General features: G+C 38.2%; 1 protein-coding gene across 3 annotated transcripts in view; it reads left to right on the top strand.

The window, feature by feature from the left end:
• The window catches only part of LOC123877618 (dopamine receptor 1-like), a 125,879-nt gene that overhangs the window by 97,681 nt on the left and 5,616 nt on the right, over positions 1-22,582 (top strand). The window contains exons 2-6 of one of the 3 annotated variants that reach the window (XM_045924443.1): positions 9,153-9,300; positions 11,816-11,903; positions 13,456-13,636; positions 17,307-17,435; positions 18,957-19,202. In XM_045924443.1, coding sequence (XP_045780399.1) covers positions 9,274-9,300; positions 11,816-11,903; positions 13,456-13,636; positions 17,307-17,435; positions 18,957-19,202 — 671 coding nt within the window. In that variant the 5' untranslated portion in view covers positions 9,153-9,273. Of the gene's footprint in view, positions 1-9,152; positions 9,301-11,815; positions 11,904-13,455; positions 13,637-13,990; positions 14,087-14,125; positions 14,239-17,306; positions 17,436-18,956; positions 19,203-22,582 lie in introns of those variants that run through there. The other 2 variants (XM_045924440.1, XM_045924441.1) reach the window with 2 other exon arrangements.

Here is a 22,582-nt window from a genome sequence, read left to right as displayed (position 1 = left end):
AAATGAAAATTTTGAAAACTCTCCAGCTCGGCCGCCATCTTGTTTTTCCAATTTTTTCTACTTTTTTTATTAATTTTTAATCAATTTCTTTAAAGTTTGCAAAATTCAACGAAATCGGTTGTAAAACAACGGAGCTGCAAAAATCACGTCGGCCGCCATCTTGTTTTTCTCAAATGTCATAATTTTTCCCCAGAGGGTTCCCGAATCCAATCACAACTCCCCCACATCATTATATCATTTTCCGTCTCCTTCTAGGAGAACAATTATGTCAATGAGTGAGTGAGTCAGTGAGTGGTAATTGAGCTATATATAGTATAATAACTAGTGTTTTGCTCGGTGCGCGAGCTGCTAAAGCAGCTCGCGTGACGTGGTTGGGTTGACAAGTATTAAAACGATAGTATTTATTGAGATACAAAATTAACCGCGGAAACACAATAAAACGACACCCATATCGATTTTTTTCTTAAAAAATGCATGTCCGCCATCTTGGATTTCAAAATAAATGTCGTTATCAAAATCAGCACCCTGGGAAACTCTGAAAACGACATCCATATCATTTTTTATAAAAACGGGGTAGTTGAGGTTAATAAAGTAGGGTGCGTGGGTGCGCGGACCACTAAAGTGGTCCGCGAGCATGCAGAGTTTGTTCCATTGAGTAGACCTCCGGACCCTGATCATCTTTTGCGAAGAAACCACTCTTCCATCTTTTATAGCCTCCGAGATGGACACCGACGAAGTTTGTGTGGCGGCCATCTTGTTTTTCCAAATTTTCCACTATTTCCATTAATCGTATACTACTTTCTTCAAAGATTGTGAGTTTCAACGAAATCGGTTGGAAAACAAAAGAGTTACAAAAATCACTTAGGCCGCCATCTTGTTTTTCTGAAATGTCATAATTTTTCCCTACTCGCCTCCCCCACCCGAACACATCTCCCCTACATTATCGTATCGTTTTCCGTCTTTTTTTTAGGAGAATGAGACATTCAATATTCGCCATACAAAATGTATGGAAAATTAAATTCCGCCATTTTGAATTTTTTTTCTATTCATCGAGTAAACCTTTGGATCCTGATCCTCTTTTGCCAAGAAACCGCACCTCCATCTTTTATACCCTCCGAGCTGGACGCCGGCGAAATTAGTATGGCGGCCATCTTTTTTTCGCCATTTTGAATTTTTTTTCAGCTTTTTGGCAATTGGATGACGTCATGAATGACATTTGCTCGAGCACCCCCCACCTATCTTCAATACCTTAAGCGGGCCCTTCACGCGTTTCCGATATCCTCGATCATCAGCTCTCTCCATAATTTTGGCTTACTAAATTTTTGTTTTCTATCTGACACCATCAGTGAAAAAAAATATTTTCATACAAAATTTTACAGGAGTTTTTTAGTTGAAAATCTCGAAAATCTCCCCTAAAGTGGCAACACCGGTTACATATCTCCATACTGCCAGCCGAGATACACAATCGATTCGTACATATCGACTTTCCAAAATGTTGCCAACTGCCTCAAAAACGTGGTCAAAATTTCGAAAAATAAAAAAAAATACAAAATGGCCGCCAACTCGTTTCACAGAAAGATTTTACACGGTTTCATAATTTTCCTATTAACTACAGGATATACCGCGCCCGATGACGTTTCAATCTTTCCTCTCGCTCGCACCCACGCGAAAGGGGATACCGTGAAAAAGACCGTGTCGAAAATCACTTTTACTTTGATAAATTCCAGTGTTGCCAGTCTCCGGTGACAAAAATACCCAAATGTCATTTGTACGAGCAAAACACGTAATCACTCATACTCGGATTTTGCTAAAAGTGCGTATTTCGATTTTTTACAATTTCCCGAAAATCTTGAAATTTCCCTAAAAATGGGGTAATTTTTTCCCACCGATCTATATCTCGAGTCTATACGTACAACCGCTTCATAGAAGCCGAATCGCTCCGATGTTGCCAACTTTGAGATATTTAACTTTTAAAATTGCGTTTTTTCGTACCTCTAACATAATGGCCGCCACGACAGCCGCCATCTTGAATTTTTAAAAACCACTCCCATTCCGTCAAAATTCAGGATAATCGTGGGTGAATCACGGAAAAATAATTATCCTCGACTACCCCGTTTGGGATCTGTGGCGCCGCGGTTAAGGGTCGAAAAATCAAAATTTTCAAAACGCTGCGGCTCGGCCGCCATCTTGTTTTTCCAATTTTTTCTACATTTTCTATTAACCGTTTACTACTTTCTTTAAAGATTGCAAAACTCAACGAAATCGGTTGGAAAACAACGGAGCTGCAAAAATCACCTCGGCCGCCATCTTGTTTTTCCGAAATGTCATAATTTTTCCCCAGAGGACTCCCGAATCCGACCACATCTCCCCTACATCACTATATCATTTTCCGTCTCTTTCTAGGAGAACAATTATGTCAATGAGTGAGTGAGTGAGTGAGTGGTAATCGAGCTATATATAGTATAATAACTAGTATTTTGCTCGGTGCGCGAGCTGCTAAAGCAGCTCGCGTGACGTGGTAATGTTTAGCTTTATTGTATTCAACCGAATCAAGTTATTAAAATACACAATTCACCCCGAAATTCACCATAAAAAGACACCCATATCGATTTTTTTCTCAAAAAGTGCATGTCCGCCATCTTGGATTTCAAAATAAATGTCGTTATCAAAATCAGCACCCTGGAAAACTCTGAAAACGACATCCATATCATTTTTTGTAAAAACGGGGTAGTTGAGGTTAATAAAGTAGGGTGCGTGGGTGCGCGGACCACTAAAGTGGTCCGCGAGCATGCAGAGTTTGTTCCACCGAGTAGACCTTCGGACCCTGATCATCTTTTGTTAAGAAACCACTCTTCCATCTTTTATAGCCTCCGAGATAGACACCGACGAAATTTTTACGGCGGCCATCTTGTTTTTCGAAAATTTTCCACTTTTTCTATTAATCGTTTACTACTTTCTTCAAAGGTTGCGAGTTTCAACGAAATCAGTTGGAAAACAAAAGAGTTGCAAAAATCACGTCGGTCGCCATCTTGTTTTTCTGAAATGTCATAATTTTTCCCTACTCGCCTCCCCCACCCGAACACATCTCTCCTACATTATCGTATCGTTTTCCGTCTCTTTCTAGGAGAATGAGACATTCAATATTCGCCATACAAAATGTATGGGAAAATAAATTCCGCCATTTTGAATTTTTTTTCTATTCATCGATTAGACCTTTGGATCCTGATCCTCTTTTGCCAAGAAACCGCACCTTCATCTTTTATACCCTCCGAGCTGGACGCCGGCGAAATTTGTATGGCGGCCATCTTTTCTTCGCCATTTTGAATTTTTTTTCAGCTTTTTGGCAATTGGATGATGTCATGAATGACATTTGGTCGAGCACCCCCCACCTATCTTCAATACCTTGAGCGGACCCTTCACCCGTCTCCGACATCCTCGATCATCAGCTTTTTCCAAATTTTTCCTCGATTTTTTTTTTGTTTTCTATACGAAACCATCAGTGAAAAAAAAAATTTTCATACAAAATTTTACAGGAGGAGTTTTTGGGGAAAATCTCGAAAATCTCCCCAAATGTGGCAACACTGTTTACATATTTCGATACTGCTGGTTGAGTCACACAATCGATTGATACATGTCGACTTTCCAAAATGTTGCCAACTGCCTCAAAAACGTGATCAAAATTTCGGAAAATTTGAAGAAAATACAAAATGGCCACCAACTCTTTTTGCAGAAGCAAATTAGATAATTTTACAACTTTCCTATTAACTACAGGATATACCGCTCCCGATGACGTTTCAATCTCTCCTCTCGCTCGCACCCACGCGAAATGATCGTCCCTGAAAAAAGACAATGTCGAAAATCACTTTTTTTTTGATAAATTCCAGTGTTGCCAGTCTCCGGCGACAAAAATACCCAAATGTCATTTGTACGAGCAAAACACATAATCGCTCATACTCGGATTTTGCGAAAAGTCCGTATTTCGATTTTTTACATTTTCGCAAAAATCTTGAAATTTCCCGAAAAATGGGGTAATTTTTCCCCACCAATCTATACCTCATGTTCATACGTACAATCGCTTCATAAAAACCGAATCGCTCCGATGTTGCCAACTTTGAGATATTTAACATTTAAAATTGCGTTTTTTCGTACCTCGAACAAAACGGCCGCCATGACAGCCGCCATCTTGAATTTTTAAAAACCACTCCCGTTTTGTCAAAATACAGGATAATCGTGGGCGAAACCAAAAAAAATAATTATCCTCGATTACCCCGTCTCGGATCTGTGGCGCCGCGGTTCGGGGTCGAAAAATCAAAAATTTTAAAACGCTACGGCTCGGCCGCCATTTTGTTTTTCCAATTTTTTCCACATTTTCTGTTAACTATTTACTCCTTTCTTCAAAGTTTGCAAAATTCAACAAAATCGGTTGAAAAACAACGGAGCTGCAAAAATCACGTCGGCCGCCATCTTGTTTTTCCGAAATGTCATAATTTTTCCCCAGAGGGTTCCCGAAACCGAACACAACTCCCCCAAATCATTATATCATTTTCCGTCTCCTTCTAGGAGAACAATTATGTCAATGAGTCAGTGAGTCAGTCAGTGGTAATTGAGCTATATATAGTACTAGCTTTTGCTCGGTGCGCGAGCTGCTAAAGCAGCTCGCGTGACGTGGTAAGGTTAACTTTATTATATAAAACCAAATTGATTTATTAAGATACCTAATTCACCCCGAAAAAACCCATAAAATGACAGGCATTTCTAATTTTTGTAGAAAATGTAAGTCCGCCATCTTAGATTTGAAAATAAATGTCATTATCAAAATCAGCACCCTGGAAAACCCTGAAAACGACATCCATATTATTTTTTGTAGATTAGGATAATAATTTAGTAGGGTGCGTGGGTGCGCGGACCACTAAAGTGGTCCGCGAGCATGCAGAGTTTGTTCCACCGAGTAGACCTTCGGACCCTGATCATCTTTTGCCACGAAACCACTCTTCCATCTTTTATAGCCTCCGCGATAAACACCGACGAAATTTGTACGGCGGCCATCTTGTTTTTCCAAAATTTTCCACTTTTTCTATTAATCGTTTACTACATTCTTCAAAGATTGCGAGTTTCAACGAAATCAGTTGGAAAATAAAAGAGTTGCAAAAATCATATAGGCCGCCATCTTGTTTTTCTGAAATGTCATAATTTTCCCCTACTCATATCGCGCATCCGAACATATCTCTCATACATCAATGTATTGTCTTCTGACTCTTTCTAGGAGAATGAGACATTCAATATTCGCCATACATTTTCTATGGGAAAAAAAATCCGCCATTTTGAATTTTTTTTCTATTCATCGAGTAGACCTTTGGACCCTGATCATCTCTTGCCAAGAAACCACACTTCCATCTTTTATACCCTCCAAGCTGGACACCGGCGAAATTTGTATGGCGGCCATCTTTTCTTCGCCATTTTGAATTTTTTTCCAGCTTTTTGGCAATTGGATGACGTCATGAATGACATTTGCTCGAGCACCCCCCACCTATCTTCAATACCTTAAGCGGGCCTTTCACCCGTTTCCGATATCCTCAATCATCAGCTCTCTCCATAATTTTGGCTTACTAAGTTTTTGTTTTCTATACGATACCATCAGTGAAAAAAAAATTTTTCATACAAAATTTTACAGGAGTTTCTTAGTTGAAAATCTCGAAAACCTCCCCAAAAGTGGCAACACCGTTTACATATTTCGATACTGCTAGTTGAGTCACACAATCGATTGATACATGTCGACTTTCCAAAATGTTGCCAACTGCTTCAAAAACGTGGTCAAAATTTCGAAAAATTAAAAAAAATACAAAATGGCCGCCAACTCGTTTCACAGAAAGATTTTACACTGTTTCATAATTTTCCTATTAACTACAGGATATACCGCTCCCGATGACGTTTCAATCTCTCATCTCGCTCGCACCCACGCGAAAGGGGATACCGTGAAAAAGACCGTGTCGAAAATCACTTTTTCTTTGATAAATTCCAGTGTTGCTAGTCTCCGGCGACAAAAATACCCAAATGTCATTTGTACGATCAAAACACATAATCGCTCATACTCGGATTTTGCGAAAAGTCCGTATTTCGATTTTTTTCAATTTCCCGAAAATCTTGAAATTTCCCTAAAAATTGGGTAATTTTTTTCCTGCAAACTATACCTCGAGCCTGTAAGTACAATCGCTTGATAGAAGCCGAATCGCTCTGATGTTGCCAACTTTGAGATATTTGAATTTTAAAATTGCGTTTTTTCGTACCTCTAACATAATGGCCGCCACGACAGCCGCCATCTTGAATTTTTAAAAACCACTCCCGTTCTGTCAAAATACAGGATAATCGTGGGCGAAACCAGAAAAAATAATTATCCTCGATTACCCCGTTTCGGATCTGTGGCGCCGCGGTTCGGGGTCGAAAAATCAAAATTTTGAAAACGCTACGGCTCGGCCGCCATCTTGTTTTTTCAATTTTTTCTACTTTTTATATTAATCATTTACTACTTTCTTCAAAGTTTGCAAAATTCAACAAAATCGATTGGAAAACAACGGAGCTGCAAAAATCACATCGGCCGCCATCTTGTTTTTCTAAAATGTCATAATTTTTCCCCAGAGGGTTCCCGAATCCGATCACATCTCCCCTACATCACTATATCATTTTCCTTCTCTTTCTAGGAGAACAATTATGTCAATGAGTGAGTGAGTGAGTGAGTGGTAATCGAGCTATATATAGTATAAAGATCTGGAGAGTAACATAGGCTGCTTAATATCCCGTAAAATCAAAGAGTTAGGACGGCATTTTTGCAAGCCTAAATCCACGCGGATGAAGTCGCGGGCATCAGCAAAAAGTGTAATACTGCAGCTTGATTGCAAATGACAGCTAGAATGTCACGATTGCAATTACATCTGATTGGTTGACGCTCGCTCACTATTGGCTACAACGCATTGTTGCAACAAGAATAGCATAAATTTAGCCAATAACAACAGTTGCGATTGTAATGCATGCAGGTTTTAGGGAATCGATCTGCACATTACTGAATACAGAGTAAAAAGTTATACATTACTTTGGGTACACTGCAATTTGTATACTATAGCGTGACTGAAAATCCAACTTTATTCACCGTATTTTCGCAGCAAATTGCTTGCGTACTTCAATATCCGCGTAAAAACCTATGCAAATCCGATTGGGTTTGACGCTGTGTAACAACACTGCAAAACGGTTTGCAAATTATGTTAGCGACGGTAGTTTTCGTAGGGTTTCTTTACTTCTTTATCTCACAAGAAAAATATCGGAACGCTTTTAAGGTAATACAGAGTCGCTTTAAGCAGTACTATCGACTACACTTGTTTGTTTCGGAAAACCAAGCACTTTGTTTTTGGAATAAACAAGTGTAAATTAAAAATTTATAACACTCCCGACAAGTGAAGGTTACAGTAACTAGAAAAGAGCTGATAACTCTCAAACGGCTGAACCGATTTTCTTGGATTATAGCTAAGAACACTCTCGATCAAGCCACCTTTCAAACAAAAAAAAACTAAATTAAAAACGGTTCATTAGTTTAGGAGCTACGATGCCACAGACAGATACACAGATACACAGAAACACAGATACACACGTCAAACTTATAACACCCCTCTTTTTGGGTCGGGGGTTAAAAATATTTTGACACAAACTCGAATCTGTGAGAAACATTAGTAGTGGCCCAGTGCCGTATAACAACCATACCGATCTGAGAAAGCAACGCGGCGGGATAATACTCTTGGTTCGCGAATTTTTCCAAATAATAGTTTCTCGATTCATTTTTTTAAATTATTTTTGGGGCTAGTCCCTTTTACGAAAAGGTCGGCTGCATGGTACAGTAGCTAGCAAGAAATATTGTACATCGACCTCAAGAAAGGGATCTCGACTTCATAGAACGTTGTCTCTGTCACTCATACTAATGTGACGTTTTGTCGCCAAAAAACGTAGGAATTTTCAAGTATTTTTTTTTCCTCTCTCGTCTGGCTTTACAAAGATTAGCCAATGTCAAGTTTGTAGTTATTTGTAACAAGTTAGGGAAACTATACAAGTATGGACCCCGTCTGTGCTCGCCGACACACGCACGGCAACCCCTTAGAGCGCTTTCCAGTCAGTTTTAACAAAAAAAAACACTCCAAAAAGGCAGAGCACTCCCGCCAGCTAATACCAACACAGACGAAGTCCTAATTTTCTTTCATACTTTAGTATACTTTAGTATAAAAGAAAATTACTTCTATTTATTCTGTGGCTCATACATCTTGTCTGCATACCGTATAAACTACTCGGATATCTCCTATTCAGCATCCCGGGAACAAAGACAAATTATCTTGGCGTTGAAAGCGTGAACTTGTTGCTCGCTTTGACTGCCAAGTTAATGGTGTGGAAATATTTTTCATTTACGTACACATTTACATACACAGATCATTAATAAACTGACTAAGCACCGGTTGCATAACAGGCAAAGTTATATTATGGTTACCGTTAAACTTTGATCATCAATAACAGCAAAATGGATTGCTAGACAATGTCTGAGTTAGTTACCGTTAACCATGAGATTATCGACATTGGCATAAAATGCACCCACTTTACTATTTACTAGTGGTACTAAAGTGGTTTAAACTCAAAGTTTAACGGTAACCATAAACCATTAAAGGACACCCCTATGATTAACAGGGCCCTCTCCGTCACTTACTCCGTACAATCGTAGTTCCAATTTCATTTGAATATTAAGCAACCAAAGTTCATGAAATGCAGACATATTCTAGAAACTAATATCTGTGCCTGCGGTGTTTTACATTTTTCTAAAAATATGCAGTTTTAAAATTATAGGGGCTCAAAGATTTGTATGTAAATTTTTAAGACCGCGTAACTTTGAAACCGAATATTTTAACAGAAATCTGGGAAACCACAGGCACAGATATTAGTTTCTAGAATATATCTGCAAAATTTCATGCTTAATATTCAAATAAAATTGGAACTACGTTTGTATGGAGCGAATGACGGAGAGACCCCTCTTAAGGTAAAATGGGTCAAAATCAACAAACCTATAATACTTGTGCTATGAAATGGTATGGTTTATGGTACCTTTACAATGGATTTTTTTTTGGTTACAGCGATGTGATGGTACAAGATGGAGCAACCACGCATAGCTTGGTTGCGCAACCAGTTGCAAAGCTTTCTATGGAAGATGGACACCAAGATTTGAGCGAAGCATGCTGGTAGGAGAAGATTAAGATGGATTCCAATTTGTCGCCCACCAATGTGAGTTATGTAAGTTTTACTAAAAAAGTTACTTCTTTATATGCCACGGCCGTCTCTTTACGATGGGCTTCGGTCGTGGCTAGTTACCATCTTACTGGCAAAGGCTTTCCGCAAACGATTTAGTGATCCAGTACGGTGTCGCTTATCCTTTTTTCCACACACATGCAAACAATATGTGTAATCAAGTCCCATCGATGGTGTTCCCACTAGATTACGACATGGGGTCATTCAAGGGGCGGACCAACAAATTCCTGAAAGGCCGGCAACGGCGGTTCCTCTGGTGCTGCAAATATTCATGGGCGGCGGTAATCACTTAACATCAGGTGACCCGCCTGCTCGTTTGCTCGTTATTTTTTATTAAAAATAAATCCTATTAATATTATAAACGCGAAAGTTTGTATGTATGGATGTTTGTTACTCTTTCACGCGAAAACTACTGGACGGATCTGGCTGAAACTTGGAATATAGATAGATATAATATTAAATAATAAAAAACCTATAACCACGGGAACGAAATCGCGGGCATCAGCTATATATAATATACATAACTCCGAAAAGTTAGCCTGCCCAAAATGCCTTTGGCGAATTGTAGAGCAAAATTCTAGGCACTATTTGCTTGCATGTTGCAACACATGGAGAAAGAGAGCCCTCTAAAATAAAATTAAAAAAACGAAACATACCTTTTTTAACATTGCTCTTTCATGAAAAAGTAAAACGTTTTACACCACGGTTGCTTTGCACAATTACATCGCCCCAGTTATTTTGTAGAACGAACTTACTCCGTATAATAAAACCTAGGTGGGAAACTGAAAGGGGATTGCCGTCTCCATATTACAATGTTGGCTAATCGCGGACTGGCAAAGATCTATTAAAGCATTATTTATTTAGAACTACTAGAGGCTGAGAAGTAACCTATGTGCTAATCCTGGATATTATCTATCTCCATTCAAAATTTCAGTCAAATCCGTCCAGTAGTTTTTGCGTGAAAGAGTAACAAACATACACACATACACACATACACACAAACTTTAGCCTTTATTATATTACTGTAATATTATGTCCTCCCGATCGAACTTCTAATTTCGTATTAAATATTAAAATAAATCTAATAAACTGTTAAGTAATTTTTTTTTGTAAAAAGAATATTAGCCATGTTAAATCACTAATATTCCCCTTTCCTCTCCAACTAAGCGTCAGGCTTGTGCTAGGAGTAGGTACGACAATAGTGCAACAGGCGGGGTTTGAACCGTCGACCTTTCGGTTTTCAGTCCACTTCTTTACCGATTGAGCTATTGAGGCTCTAAATTAAAAAAAAAACTAATTTATTTAATAGTTACGAGTACTTAATACTTACTCTCTTTTCAACAAAAGTTACATAACACACTCATAATTTTATTAATAACTTAGAAATGTATGGAATATTAAAATCTAAGAGCTATTTTTCTAACCCACTCTTGACTCAAGAAGAACTTAGTTCACGCAAAGTGGCTTCTTCTCAGCTTTTAATAGAATTTTTTAGTCCTGACTGCAATTTCAGCTGGTGGTAAGTGATCATGCAGTCTAAGATGGAAGAGGGCTAACCTACAAGGGTTAGTAGTTTATTAAAACCATACCCCTTTTGTTTCTACACGGCATCGTACCGAAACGCTAAATCGCTTGGCAGCACGGGTTTGCTTGTAGGGTGGTAACTAGCCACGCCCGAAGCCTTTCATGAATTACGGAAGTCCCTCTTTTTAATAATTCCTAAGAAATAATTTATTTTCGACATATGGCATCATCCCCATTCAGATCTTTTTTCGGCCGAAAGTGCTAAGGTGCGCTAGTCCAATTTGTACTTGACTGCAACTCCAGTTCTTAGGGTTCCGTACCCGAAAAATGCCAGCGGGAAGTGTCCGTCCGTTTATCAGCGGGCTACATATCGTGCACCATAATAGGTAGAGTGTTGAAATTTTCACAGAACGCTATAACAACAAAAACTGGCCAAGTGCGAGTCAGACTCGCGCGCTGAGGGTCCCGTACTCAGTTATTTTTTCCAACATTTTGCACGATAACTCAAAAACTATTATACATAAAAATATATAAAAAACTGTTTTAGAATGTACAGATAAAGTTCTTTCATAATATGATACCCCACTTGGTATAGTTATCTTAGTTTGAAAATTTAAACACATTTTAGTTTTTTTTTCTGTGATGTAACCACAAATTCACGGTTTTCGGATTTATTCCTGTACTTGTGCTAAGACCTAACTACCTGCCTTTCATAATTCTAGGACAACGGGAAGTACCCTATAGGTTTCTTGACACACACGACAGACGGACAGACGGACGGACAACAGAGTGATCCTTTATGGGTTCCGTTTTTCCATTTGAGGTACGGGACCCTAAAAATGGGCACCATGAATATTAAAAAATATTAAAAAGCGTTATTTTTTATACGATGGTACAGAACCCTTCGTATTTGAGTCCGACTCGCATTTGACTCGTATTTCATTCATCTATTTATTCTTGCCCGCAGGTGGCGCCAGAATTTAATGAAACGACAGTACAATATGAAGAGGCGGAAGACCCTGACGCAGTCACACTTCTGTCCATTTTGCTCGTCGGTAAGTAACAACTTCATAATCATCATCATCTTCATCAACCCATCGCCGGCCCACTACTGAACACGGGTCTCCTCTCAGAATGAGAAAGGCTTAGGCCATAGGCATGGTGATTGACAGATTTCTTACACTTTTTAACCTCCGACCTTAAAAGAGGGGTGTTATAAGTTTGACGTGTGTATCTGTGTATCTGTCTGTGGCATCGTAACTCCTAAACTAATGAACCGATTTCGATTTAGTTTTTTTTAACCCCCGACCCAAAAAGAGGGGTGTTATAAGTTTGACGTGTGTATCTGTGTATCTGTCTGTGGCACCGTAGCGCCTAAACTAATGAACCGAGTTTAAATTTTGTTTAAAAGTTAGCTTGATCGAGAGTGTTCTTAGCTATAATCCAAGAAAATCGGTTCAGCCGTTTGAAGGTAATCAGCTCTTTTCTAGTTATTGTAACCTTCATTTGTCGAGGGTGTTATAAATTTTTTATTTGAAAGGTTTGAAACGGAGATAGATAATATCCTGGATTAGCACAAAGGCTACTTTTTATCCCCGAAAACCAAAGAGTTCCCACGGGATTTCGGAAAACCTAAATCCACGCGGGCGAATTCGCGGGCATCGGCTAGTAACTCCTAAAAGTTAGCCGCACCAAATAGTAAGCTAACGCGATAACCACGTCTAGGTACCTTTTTTTTTTTTTATTCACTATAGGTAAGCGCTTGACCACAGTCACACCTGATGGAAAGTGATGATGTGGTCTAAGATGGGACGCGTTTACCTAAATTCCCATTCCTCTTGACATAAGAAAGCCAAAGCTAATAGCTATTTGCTAACTTATTAGCTAGATCGTCTAGACACGAGGTTATGTGTGCCAAGAATAAATATTGCTTCGTCTTCAGTACAATAATATTGTATGTGACACACAATGTATAAGGGCCTCCACAGACGACGGGATCTGTGAACATTTTTTAGCCCGTGGAAACAAAACAAAAATGATTATCAAGCGCACGACGCGCATAAAGGTTGACATATAAAAAACTCCACCAGACTACTCAAAATAATCGTCCGCTCAGGAAGCAATAAGGCCGCCTTTGCACACAATTGTTTTTTTTTCTGTTTTCTTCCTTCTGTGTTGTTCGTTTACATGTTTTTGTGTGCAATAAAGACTTCTATCTATCTAACTGATATCCAGTCGCAGAGGCTATATATTCCGTAAGCTGGAAGTTTGCTTAAAAGGCTTTCTTGCTAGACCCGGTCAAAACCCTTCGAGACATCAACTCATTCGTATCCAAAGGCTCCCTCACAGACAATAACATCCCTCCTCAATATTATAAACGCGAAAGTCAAAGTCAAAATCAAAATCATTCATTCAAAGTAGGTACAATTGTACTCCTTTTGATGGTCGAAATTTTTAAATTTGTACGATATAGTGGTGATAATTAATAAGTAACTTAAAACTAAAGCTACGAGGGTTCCAAACGCGCCCAAGTTTGAGAAGAAAGTGTGTTTGATTTTGTTTGACCCGCAATCGTGGAAATTAAACGTAATTGCACATTTGTTACAGGTATATTTCTCTCCCTCCTGATATTCGTGAGCACAGCTGGCAACATCCTGGTCTGTATAGCAATATACACAGACAGAGGGTTGAGACGGATCGGCAACCTGTTTCTGGCATCGCTGGCAATTGCTGACATGCTTGTTGCAGCAGCTGTCATGACGTTTGCTGGAGTAAACGATTTATTGGGGTAAGTTTATTATATCTAAGTTTGCATGGCAATATACACAGCCAGAGAGTTGAGACGGATCGGCAACCTGTTTCTGGCATCGCTGGCAATTGCTGACATGCTTGTTGCAGCAGCTGTCATGACGTTTGCTGGAGTAAACGATTTATTGGGGTAAGTTTATTATATCTAAGTTTGCATGGCAATATACACAGCCAGAGAGTTGAGACGGATCGGCAACCTGTTTCTGGCATCGCTGGCAATTGCTGACATGCTTGTTGCAGCAGCTGTCATGACGTTTGCTGGAGTAAACGATTTATTGGGGTAAGTTTATTATATCTAAGTTTGCATGGCAATATACACAGCCAGAGAGTTGAGACGGATCGGCAACCTGTTTCTGGCATCGCTGGCAATTGCTGACATGCTTGTTGCAGCAGCTGTCATGACGTTTGCTGGCGTCAACGATTTGTTGGGGTATGTTTATGGTACATTTTATTTAGCATAGCAATATACACAGACAGAGAGTTGAGACGGATTGGTAACCTGTTTCCGGCATCTCTGGCAATTTATGACATGCTTGTTGCAGCAGCTGTCATGACATTTGCTGGCGTCAACGATTTATTCGGGTATGTTTGTGTTACATTTTATTTTTCATAGCAATGTACAGATACTGACTGTTGAAACAGAATAGTAACTTGTTTCTGGCATGACTGGCAATTGCTATGCTTGTTGCAGCAGCTATCAGGATGTTTGCTGACGTTAACGATATATTGAGATAAGTTTCTCTTAGGTAGTCTTTAGTATGAGTAGTCTGCACTCATTATTTATAGCAATTTACACAGACAGAGGATTGGATGAATCGGCAACTTGTATCTGGCATGGTTGTATTTCTAGTAGTCCTGCAGCAGCCATGTATTGACATTTGCTTACGTCAACTATTTATTAACTTCCATAATGGGTTATGGTCTTGCTCCCGCGTCGCTCTAATCCAATGGTTTTTCTTTTTTCTACGACTAGTTTGATGTCGTCTATCCACCTAGTGCGAAATCACTATTCCAATACCTTGGGACTTCATACTTCTATGTATAGTAAGTTCTCCGAACTATGAGCCCCGCCTATAATTGCCACTTCAGCTTTGCAACATGTTGAGCTTTGTCGATTACTCTGGTTTTGGTACCATCATTTCACTACAACAAAACAATATTTTAAACGTTACATGAGTGTAAAAGTCAAATAGAACAGCGCCATTTTAAATTTGAATTTCGAATATACAATAAAATGTTCCAACGCAACGTGTATCCGAAATCTACAGTTTCAAGCATCACATATCCGGTTTCCGGTTAGGGTAAATACGCATTGTTGTTTGAATAGCTTTCAGCGAGTGTTTCCGAAGGTTTAAAATTTAAATGTAGGTTAAGAGTCCGTTTTCAGAAATCAAAGTGTTGTAGTGAATCGATATTACTCAATACTTTTATCGAGAACTAACTTTTTCCCTAACTTCTTTCGCGTGGTATAGGGAGGTACTCGTATATATAACAAGTGTAAATTAAAAATTTTCAACACCCCCGACCAGTGAAGGTTACAGTAACTAGAAAAGAGCTAATAACTTTCAAACGGCTGAATAGATTTTCTTGGACTATTCCGCGCCTACGATCCAAAGTATCTGAGTTTTCCAAAACATCATTTTCAAATAAATAATTATGTATATTTAGGCAACGTCCATCTTGACTGCTTGACATTTGTCAATTGACACTTGAATATTATGAACCTAAGGGTTATCTAATCTTCTTTTCTACAAGAAAACTAGAAAAGAGCTTGAAAAGAGCTGATAACTTTTAAACGGCTGAACCAATTTTTTTGGATTATAGCTAAGAACACTCTCGATCAAGCCACCTTTCAAACAAAAAAAAGTAAATTAAAATCGGTTCATTCGTTTAGGCGCTACGATGCCACAGACAGATACACAGATACACAGATACACAGATACACAGATACACAGATACACAGACACACAGATACACAGATACACACGTCAAACTTATAACACCCCTCTTTTTGGGTCGGGGGTTAAAAATGGCTAACTCAATCCAAAAATTTCGGATAATTAATTGAAAAATCTGAAAGCTTTCGTACTTAATACTCTTATGAGTGTTAAAATATTTAACACAATGCTTATATTTTATGCTCCAAACATTATGACGTTGTTTTCGAGTATCGGAAAACGCTTAAGTGGCTCCCAATTTGCTCACGACGGTTTACTAAGTAAACTTTACTTAAGTACTACTTACGCCAGATGGGGAATAGACCGGATGGAGGGGGAAATATACCTTTAAAAAAAAGTGACCGCCGACTCAAAAAGAGAGGTGTTATAAGTTTGACGTGTGTATCTGTGTATCTGTCTGTGGCATAGTAGCTCCTAAACTAATGAACCGATTTTAAATTAGTTTTTTCTTGTTTGAAAGGTGGCTTGATCGAGAGTGTTCTTAGCTATAATCGAAGAAAATCGGTTCAGCCGTTTGAAAGTTATCAGCTCTTTTCTAGTTTTCTTATAAAGGTTTTTGTCTGGGGTTTTTTAAATTTTAAGTTATCTTCAGTTAGGTAGGTACATATCTATTCACATAATATTTATTTTGCAAGAGTTGCCTAGATTAGTATTATAAAATGTACAGACTTGTAAGTAATCTAGTCACTAGGTACATTTGCATAAAACGAACATGAAACTAAATTGCCCAAGCCACTAACGTTAAGGGTACAAGTTTCTTTTTACTGTTATTACTATTATTGTCGTTTATATCTGATATGCTTAGCATGTAAGTACCGTATAATATGTAATTAATTAATATTATGTAATTTTTTAAACTTTGAAGTTAAAAAAACCGAGTTGGACACGCACACAAAGCGTTCCTTATCGTCGTACAAAAATATGCGCTTTTTAATTTTTGTTAATATTCATAGCGGCCATTTTTAAATTTTTATTATTTGTTGTTTTAAAAGCGGCAAGAGCATTTCTACTCTCTTACCTATAACGGTTCACGAGCTACAGCCCGCTGACAAACAGATGGATCCCTTATAGGTTCACTTTGTTGTCTGTCTGTCGGTCCGTCTGTCCATCTGATCGTCTGTCCGTCTGTCGTGTCTGTACGAAAACCTGTTTACCTAGAATGATGAAATTTAGCAGATAGATAGGTCTTATAGCACAAGTAAAGGGAAAAATCCGAACATTGTGAATTACGTCACAAAAAATAATTAGTACGTATTCATTAACAAAATAATAATTAGTATTTTCAATTTTCAAAGTAAGATAACTATTCCAAGTGGGATATCATATGAAAGGGCTTTACTTGTACGTTCTAAAATAGATTTTAATTTATTTTTATGCATAGTAGTTTTTGATTTATCGTGCAAATTGTCGGAAAAAATACCCGAATACAGAATCCTTGGTGCACGAGTCTGACTCGCACTTGGACGGATTTTTTTATTATAGAGGTTATTGTGACTGACGTAATATGTAATGACCTAATAGCCTGGTTTTCGGCTTTACTTTCAATTCAATCAGACAAATTGGAAATAGCTGAAAAATCAGTAACGTAAACGTAAAAATACCCGAGTACGGAACCCTCGGTGCACGAGTCTGACTCGCACTTGGCCGGTTTTTTTCTAAAAAAATTTCGCTTAGTACTTATTTCATGTCCAGATACTGGGTGTTCGGCGAGCAGTTCTGCGACACGTGGGTGGCGTGTGACGTCATGTGCTCCACAGCCTCCATACTGAACCTGTGCGCCATCTCCCTCGACCGTTACATCCACATCAAAGATCCTTTGAGGTAAGTCAAATCAAAAGAATAAATAAAAATGAAACCTCAATAGCTCAACGGTTGAGGAGCGGACTGAAATCCGAAAGGTCGGCGGTTCAAACCCCACCCGTTGCACTATTGTCGTACCCACTCCTAGCACAAGCTTAGTGTTGGAGGGGAAAAGGGAATGTTAGTCATGATTCACATGGCTAATATTCTTTTTTTTTTTAATACTGAATCAGAACCCACCAATCAGTTTGTTGTCTCTCCCTTTTAATTTTAATTCTAATTCGATAAGCATTAGACGTTAACCGTTCAAGTGTGGCCACTCAGTTAAACGCGTTTATTATCTCGATAACTATGGCGTTGTTGGGCATTCCGAGCATAAGAAGGTTTTTGATTTTCTACTATGAAAAGTATCTTGTGTCAACGATGCAAGTATCATATCTTTATGTCAAACAGATGGGTTGTTAACAGGGCTCTCTCCGTCACTTACTCCATACAATCGTAGTCCCAATTTCATTTGAATACTAAGCAACCAAAGTCCATGAAATTTTGCAGACATATTCTAGAAACTAATACCTGTGCCTGTGGTGTCTTAGAATTTTCTAAAAATATGTAGTTTTAAAATTACAGGGGCTCAAAGATTTGTATGTGAATTTTTAAGACCGCTTAACTTTGAAACCAAATATTTTAACGGGAATCTGGAAAACCAAAGGCACACACAAAAAACCACATATTAATTCCCGGAACGTTTCTACAAAATTCCATTGAGTATGGTTGGTTTTCCAATGAGAGGCGAACTACGTTTGTATGGAGCGGGTGACGGAGAGACCCCTCTTAAACAGACGGCTACACTTTTGCATTATATTAGTATGGATAGTTGTATATTAGACCGCAATAATATTAGCATGGATTGCACGTAAAAACTTAAAAAAGGAGCAAAAAACTTTGCAACGAAATCTTACGAAGCTGGTTTCTATACGAATATGTATGGATGTGTTAATTTAGACCAACTACTGTTGCAATCTATCTCCCTAATTGGTTAGGTGGCTTGCACGCGGTATCGCGCTCCGATAGTTGCGATAGTGAGCTAACTAACTGCCATCAAATGTAACGGCCAAACCAAACATAAACTATTCATGGGCCATTATATCATATTAATCAGATTCATATTTATTTATGGTACAGATAACAATACGTAAATGATAGAACTTATTACTTACTGGTACTTATTACTTAATGATGAAAAACGGTACCCTTATAGGATCACTTTGTTGTCTGTCTGTCCGTCGTGTCTGTCAAGAATCCCATCTCATCCGTCCTTAGAGTGGGAAGACTATGAAAGCAATTTGCCATACTTATTTTTTTTTACATACATTAAAGCTAAATTTTGTACATCAAACGACTCCTTTCTTTATTTTTTCTATGTAACTTGTATGACTTCTAATAGGTATTATCAAATAAGTCATTTATCACACTTCTCTGTCCCGTTATATGCTTTGACCTTTTGTATTGATCATGCTCCTAAATCATTATGGTTATCTACAGATACGGTCGCTGGGTGACCCGCCGCGTAGCCATAGTGACTATCGCTGCAATATGGCTACTAGCAGTGCTGGTCAGCTTCCTGCCAATCTCCCTGGGTCTACACCGACCTCCTGATGAAGAGATGGCCACGCAGAGACCTCCTCGGCACCCGACGTGCGCTCTAGTACTCACACCGACCTATGCCATCGTTTCCAGCTGCATATCATTCATACTGCCTTGCATTGTTATGATCAGCATATACTGCAGGTGAGTTCTCTCTAACATCAATATAAACTCAACCGTAACAATGTTAGCGTGACAGAGGATCGGGTAGTGACATCTAGTTTCTTCGTTGTGAGTTACTACGTCACATGGTGCAACAGCTGTAACATCTTGGTATGTGGTGCAGCCGACAATAATAATTATCTAGTTTTTCGTAGTAAGTTGCTACGTCGTAGCATGTGATATCTGTAGATCGTAGAACCTTCATAATGTGTTCAAGCAAGCTCTAATATGATAACATTATAGTGGTCAGTTTCTTGCCAATTGTAGCTATAACAAATTATTCTGACTGTCTTTAATTTTAGCTGTATCTACAACTTTAATGGTTCCTAATTATAACAGCTTAAATGGACCAACACCTAGATGATTCCATATGGTCTATTTTTGTCGCTAAGGATAACTTACTAAAAAAGTATCATCCGTACTAATAAATGAAATTGGAGTGTCTGTCTGTAATTTCGAAATAACTACCTCATATTAAGCTCATATGGTTATTTGAACGATAACATAACTGAATCACACGTTTTTAAAATTTTGTAAAAGTTTTGTTCGATTTGCGTCATTTCTTTTTTAATCGATAGAGGAACTTTGCGACATTGTTTCATAAAAAATTTGGATTCCACCTCCTCAATCCTGATGCTGCAGGGGATCTGACCATTCCACGCGGGCGAAGCTGCGGGCATCAGCTAGTCATTAAATAAAATACTAGAAGCCGAATATAAGATTTATAAAAATATTTCTGCCGACTAACGATTATATTTATGGGTCGGTTTATAGGCAGAACGGCGACAAAGTAAGCAAGTTTAGTCGTCATAAAACGACCCGTAAGCGCTTTATGTCATAGGTCATCATAAATAGGGAACATTAACTTTAGCACTAAACTACCACATAATATCTGGCAAGCACTTATCCATACTAACCTAAATAATAATTCTGCAATAAAATACGAAAGTGTATCTGTCTGATATGTTATCACGGTCAAATAGCTGAACCGATTTTGAGGAAATTTAGCACAAAGACAGCTTGTATCCATAGAAATCATTTTTAGTGCGATTTTATTTTAGTCTGATAATACTTACTTTAGTTAGATCAGGGGTCTCCAAACTTCGAAGCCTTAGGGCTATAATGATTTTGTCATTATGTTCCACCGACCAAAACAGTATTTTTTCTGCCCTTAACTATATTTCTAGCTAGACTAGACAAAGACTAGCAAAGTGCGCGACCTAAGCAAATATACGCTTTTTTGCATTACAATAACTTCAATTTCTTAACGTTATTTATTAGTCATTAATACGCTTAAGCTGAGATACTTCAGTTAAGTTTTCTGTCATCATTTCTGTGGTTAAGTTTTACCTTGAAAGTAACTAAAACCGAGTAGGTAATTATCATTATGTGTTTTCTTCGTCAGCTTATCACAGCAATAGTAACAACAATAAGAAATTGGCTGTCGCGGGCCAAATTGACGACACTATTTTTAAGCTGCCGCGGGCCGGATTGATGGCGCTGGCGGGCTGGATTTGGCCCGCGGGCCGTAGTTTGGAGACCCATGCTTTAGATTGATGAAAAGAGTGGTGTGATGACTGGTGCCTGTTACTTACCTTGTTATTTTTTAGCTCCTCAGTACATTATCTGCATCAGTGTAATCCTAGCTGTTGCCCGCGACTTCATCCGCGTCCCACGGGAACTGTCTATTTCTGTGACTTTTCCAAAAAAAATTCGATCATACAAACCCTGTCCTAACAATAATGATCATAAATAAAATATCCAATTTGGTAGTCTTACGTAAGTTATTATTTATATAGATTATTTAGTTATAGAAATAGAACAAAACAGAAAAAAACTAGATATTTATAAATATTCGGCTCTTGTCATTGAGGTAAAAATTAACAATATGATTTTTAATTTTTGCCTCATTATTTTAAGAACCTTCCTGGTGCCTTAGTCTTATGAATATGAGGACCCAGGGTCAATTTGGGAATTACTAAATTATCTCTGTTGAAATTCGAGTCTAATAAACGTGATCTAACAGTACTCAATTAAACACTCAAAGAAAATTTAACGCGAATTAGTTGAATTCGGGCTAATGGAAAATTCAAATAGTTGAAATACAAACACTTTGTAAACTAATAATAGAGATAGCGAGAGCATTAGATAAATTTCCGAGATAACTAACTCATTTAGCAGCGTGAATATTCTAATTAATTTGGAATATATAATTTTAAGGCCTTCATCGACTACACAAACGCTACCAAGTACCAACTATAACCGAATTTTCATTTTTAACCCTCGACCCAAAAAGTAGGGTGTTATTTAAGTTTGACGTGTGTATCTGTGTATCTGTCTGTGGCACCGTAGCTCCTAAACTAATGAACCGATTTTAATTTAGTTTTTTTTGTTTGAAAGGTGGCTTAACCGAGAGTGTTCTTAGCTACTATCGAAAAAAATCAGTTCAGCCGTTTGAAAGTTATCAGCTCTTTTCTAGTTACTGTAACCTTCACTTGTCGGGGGTGTTATAAATTTTTAATTTACACTTGTTCGGTAGCATTGTATATCTCGAAGGGACCACGGGTAAAGAAACCCCTTGAAATTTCCTAAAAACTACGGAAGGGACCGCGGGTAACAAAGCCAGAATACTTGTAGAAAAATGTACATTTTTATCCGTTTGGGTATTATACTTCTAGCAAAATAGACGAATAACGAAATAAACGCTAGAAAGTGGACATAAACTCTTATTCACTGAGCAATTCACCCATTTCTAATTCACCCGACGAAATAAATCGTCCATGTTAGAAACGGGAACCATCTGTTCTTATAAATATTAATGAATAGTCTCGCTTCTAGTGAACTTGCAAACTTGCTGTACTATTCTCTAAGTGAACAGCCTGGCTTTTAACAATGAAACGTAGTGTTAGCATTATCTCTTAAAAGTATTTCAAAGTAGCAACCAGCGTTTTGTGAACTTTTGGAACTTCTAAACTTCTTGGTGGATTTTATTGCAGTTTGCAACACAATATGTATGGACCTCTGGAATGTAAGCTAATACTGTATCTTTAGTTAAAATTAGTCAAATGGATGGGCCGTGAAAAGAGAATAGACAATCAGACACGCATTATTACGTCACTATCCATTTTATAAATGCGAAAGTGTGTTTGTTTGTTGACTTATTGGTTTGTTCTTCAATCACATCGTAACGGATTTACGTATTTAAAAAAACCTAAATCCACGCAGATAAAGTCGCAGGCATCAGCACATTTATAGTATTAGTGTAACTAATATGCCACTTTCGAGTTAGCACACTTTCATTTTAAGCTTCACCTATCATTGTCATAGAAATGACCAGCAGTTCACAGCAATGCATTTAAAAA

This window comes from Maniola jurtina, chromosome 24 (genome assembly GCF_905333055.1).
Source record: "Maniola jurtina chromosome 24, ilManJurt1.1, whole genome shotgun sequence".
NCBI classification, from domain to species: domain Eukaryota; kingdom Metazoa; phylum Arthropoda; class Insecta; order Lepidoptera; family Nymphalidae; genus Maniola; species Maniola jurtina.
This window is presented reverse-complemented; position numbering and strand designations above follow the sequence as displayed.